Source organism: Trachymyrmex cornetzi, unplaced genomic scaffold (assembly GCF_001594075.2).
Source record: "Trachymyrmex cornetzi isolate Tcor2-1 unplaced genomic scaffold, Tcor1.1 scaffold28, whole genome shotgun sequence".
NCBI lineage: Eukaryota > Metazoa > Arthropoda > Insecta > Hymenoptera > Formicidae > Trachymyrmex > Trachymyrmex cornetzi.
Genome location: NW_017297482.1, coordinates 127,726 through 132,047, shown reverse-complemented (window position 1 = coordinate 132,047; position 4,322 = coordinate 127,726). Strand labels below are relative to the sequence as shown.

General features: G+C 30.7%; 1 protein-coding gene across 1 annotated transcript; it reads right to left on the bottom strand.

Moving 5' to 3' along the window:
- Positions 1-811: 811 nt before the first annotated feature.
- Gen (XPG-like endonuclease) lies at positions 812-3,622 on the bottom strand. Its single transcript, XM_018509100.1, has 6 exons — positions 3,401-3,622; positions 2,913-3,189; positions 2,558-2,844; positions 2,307-2,468; positions 2,057-2,222; positions 812-1,990 (listed from the first exon to the last, which is right to left on the bottom strand). The coding sequence occupies exons 1-6, from the start codon at positions 3,556-3,558 to the stop codon at positions 812-814; spliced, it is 2,229 nt and encodes a 742-aa protein (XP_018364602.1). The 5' UTR covers positions 3,559-3,622.
- Positions 3,623-4,322: the final 700 nt, after the last annotated feature.

The window sequence follows — 4,322 nt, the reverse complement described above, 5'->3', positions numbered from 1 at the left end:
ATAAAATAAAATTATGTTTTAATTATTTAAAATTTTCCGTTACATATCTTGTTAGTTATTAAAAATTAAGTGCTTTATATAATATGATATATTTAAATGTATACAATATTAAAAATCTTTATTTTAGATCGCATATGTGAGAACACAATCAATACTAGAAATTAAAATGCTTATAACGGTCGAAGCTGGATCTTCATTGCTTAAATAATTCAATCTTGAATTACTATAGATGTACTTGCATATATACCATATTGTAGTCTTCCGAACTGCACGCCGAATTGTTTTTCCGAACTAAACGCAATTAAACTACTCTAATAATCGCAAATTAAATTGACAAGCAATTTTAATAATGTGATGCTACACTCAGGCATCATATTATAAAGATGTTAATATGTTGAAAAACTGTTAATAAATTTATTGCGAAAAATATTACCTCGGCCGGGAGTCAAACCTGGATCTCTCTGTATTCCATACGAGCGCTCCCTAAGCCTTTAGACCACCGAGGCAAGGTTCAACTCCCGGCCAAGGTAATATTTTTCGCAACAAGTTTATTAACAGTTTTTCAACATATTAACATGTTTATAATACGATACCTGATTGTAGCATCAAATTATTAAAATTGCTTGTCAATTTAATTCACGATTACTAGAATAGTTTAATTGCGTTTAGTCCGGAAAAACAATTCGATGCGCAGTTCGAAAGACTACAATATGGTATATATGCAAATACATATATGGTGTATATAGTAATTCAAGATTGAATTATTTAAGCAATGAAGATCCAGCTTCGACCGTTATAGACATTTTAATTTCTAGTTTAAATGTATATTTTCATTATCAGTTTGGTCCATGATATTTTCAAAATCAAAACACTTTTTTGTTGTATGATTGCACGTAGATAAAAACCTTCGTCTTTTTTCTGTCTGTATTCTTTGACTAATAGGAATATACGATTCATTAATAAAGCCAAATTCATCATCAGAGTTATCCAATTTTTGCTTTTCATTTTCTGCAGGAACATAATTTTCTCTAGTGCACACTACAGGTTCGTCAATTATTATACATTCTTCTATGTTTTCTGCAGATTGGCTAGTAGATTCTATAGATTGACAGTTTGTTTTACTAAACTGAAAGGTTTGTTTGCTACATATATTTTCTATTACATTTGTTATATCTAAATCATTATCTTCATTTTCGCTTGTAAAATCATCAGGAGAGAGTTCACTAAATATTCTGTCAAACGTATTATTCAACTTTGAATTTATCTTTTCTATCTCCAGAACTCTTTGAAATTGTGGCCCACGTTTCATTTGTTTTATATTCATAATCTCAACATCTTCAGACACGTCTCTCATTTGTAATGCATGCGCTCTATCTCTAATATTTTCCTGCTTTGATCGTTTTGGTGAAATTGCCATTTGCTCAAAGGAATCTTCTAAGGATATTACATTATTTTTAGTTATAAATTCATCGATATTCTTATTATTTTTTTCTGTTTTCTTTTTTACTTTCTTTTGCTTCGATTTCGTAGTATCTTTTATTCTAGTATCATTGTCTTCTACATTTGTTGTAGCCTTTTTTTTCCGAGAATTTGCTGTTCTCTTTTTCGTCTTTACACTCCTAGTATTTTCATATACTTCAACTAATTTTGGATAACATTTTAAAACCAAGTCTTGTGGCTCAATACTTGTTAGTAAATTATTATCTACATCATCGTCATCATTCTCATCGCCATTCTCATTTATTTGCTCTATATATTCTTTTAGTATTTTTATTACATCATGCTCTTTTTTCCATATAATTTCATAACTGGCTATAGATCTAATATTACGTATCTTTTTTATACTATCAGGAATAAATAAATCAGTCATAGACAAACGTTCATCTAAAGTAAAATTTGGTAGATGCAAAAGTTGCCATCTAGTAATTAATGTAAATATTTTTTCAAAAGCATATTGCGGTTCCCAACATACATATTTGCTCATAAAGTCCTGATGAGAAAAAATAGTAAATGTAGAGATTATTTAACATATTGGCATACATAATGATAAACTTACAATAAATTCTTTGACTTGAGGTTGCTTCCACTTTATATCTAATTTAATGGGAATTGAGTCCTTCCTGATAAGAAATTCATCTATTAATTCTTGATTTGGAAAATTTTCATCATGAAGTGCCTTCTTTCTTAGCGATATTTCATTTAATATTAATGCTCTTTTTTCCCTATATAAAAATATAATCTTTCATATAAAAAATGATAAATTATTATTTCTAAAAAAATATATACAAGAATATAGTAATTTTTACCTAAAATCATCGTTACACTTCCTAACAGTTCCACAATCAGCACAACCTGATTTTGTATGCTTTTGCAGTTTTCCTGAGTGACCACATGATGTACATAAATTTGGATTTAACAAATCACATTCAACTTTGTTCAAACTTGTATTAGTTCTCCAATCTTGAATTCTGAAGAAAAAAAAAAGAAAAACCGTTCAATTGTACAATTCGGTTACAAAATTTGATATAAATTTGATGAGCGTACAATATACTTAAACCTTTGTAAAACATCTTCCTCTTTCACAGTCTTAAAAAATTTTAAAGCAGCTTCCTTTCCAACACCATTTACTCCCTCATCATAATCACAACCACACAGCAAGGCTAATGCTATCATTTTATTTCGTCCTATATTTAACGTCTTCTCTATTTTTTCCATACTATAGACATCCACAGAGCCACCTGTAGCTCCACAATTTCCATGGGTGCTCATACAAAAGTTTCTATATACTACTTTTGCACCATACAAGAAACAATCACTGTCTTGACTTATACATCCATCTACAAGCTAAAAGTACATTTTTCCTTTAAAGGTAATGAATAATTTATAAAAAAAAATTAGATACATGAACATACTCCATCTTCATTTAAATAAGCACACATAGCTTCTGCTTCACCATAGCTCTGTACACAAGCAACACCCATGCATCTTAACAATTCTTTACACTCGTTTAGAACTCGATTAAACTGTGTTCTTCCTCCTCTCTTAGCAGTTTTTCTCTCCTGAAATCCACTACGAACATCATTCCTTCGTGCAATAGTTTTATGTTTTAAGGTAGGTGGTTTTCCTTCCAATACAAATACCGGAGATATCCCATGCACAAGAAGGAATGCTGTACGGAAATACAAATTTCTGCAACAAGCAATTCAAATAAATGATAATTTATCAACAAACTAATATGTATTTTATTGTTAAATACAAATTTGTTATACATAAATTTTAAAACCGTGTATTGTATATTAATAATTATCCACTGTATTGATCCACTATATATTTAATATTTTCTGATGTCATTTAAATATATTTCAACGAATAAAAATAAGTTGAATCAAAGCAGGTTTACCTGAGATACATCCTCGGTTGTACCATATTATCAACGATCGTTTGGCTGTCCACAATCCATCCGCTTAAATCGATTGCGATGGTCTTTCCCTGTATCTCGTACAGTGGTTTCTTCTCACATAAAGGCGACAAAACATTCCACAGATCTTTAACGCCCATTTCGTATCAAGTAGAATTCAATTCAAATTAAATCCTTCAGTGGACGCTTTCATAAATGTAAACAACGTAATAGAGTCCCTAGAGTAGAGAGTCTGGATATACGAGAATCCGCGTGATTAGTGCATGTGACTTGTGGTCTCACAATGGCACCACCAATACGGAACCTTGTTCACTCAGCGCGAATGGGAGGAAAATTAAAATAGTATTCATGACGTGAACTATAATGCTTATTGTTTTTAATTGAACTTCTTGCATTTCTCGCATCTCGATTCATCATATATTTAAATATATTTACAATACAATTTTTTTAAATACATATTACTCATTATTGTTTTTATTACTTAAAAAAAGATTAGGAAACTTTCCGAGCGTTGCAAATAATTATAGATAGACACATCAAAAATATGACCTATTTCATTTTTATATCGAATTGTACGGATATTATGTATTATTATTACTCATCACAAATTGGTGTGATATTAATAAAAAAAGTGTTACTTACACGACGTGACAACGCAGCAGCTAACCAAACACACACACAAAAGTGCACACACATATTCCTCCATTTTGAGAATACTTCCGCTGTATGTTCAGACTCTCTACTCCAGGGACTCTACAACGTAAGGGTGCCGTCACATGCGGCGTAACCTGCGTTAAGCGTAACCAAGCGTAACCTGCGTATTCTAGTAATTTACTAGAATACGTTATTTTTTATTTACTAGAATACGCCATTCTGAAAGCCCGCATTCACATTGAGCGTATTT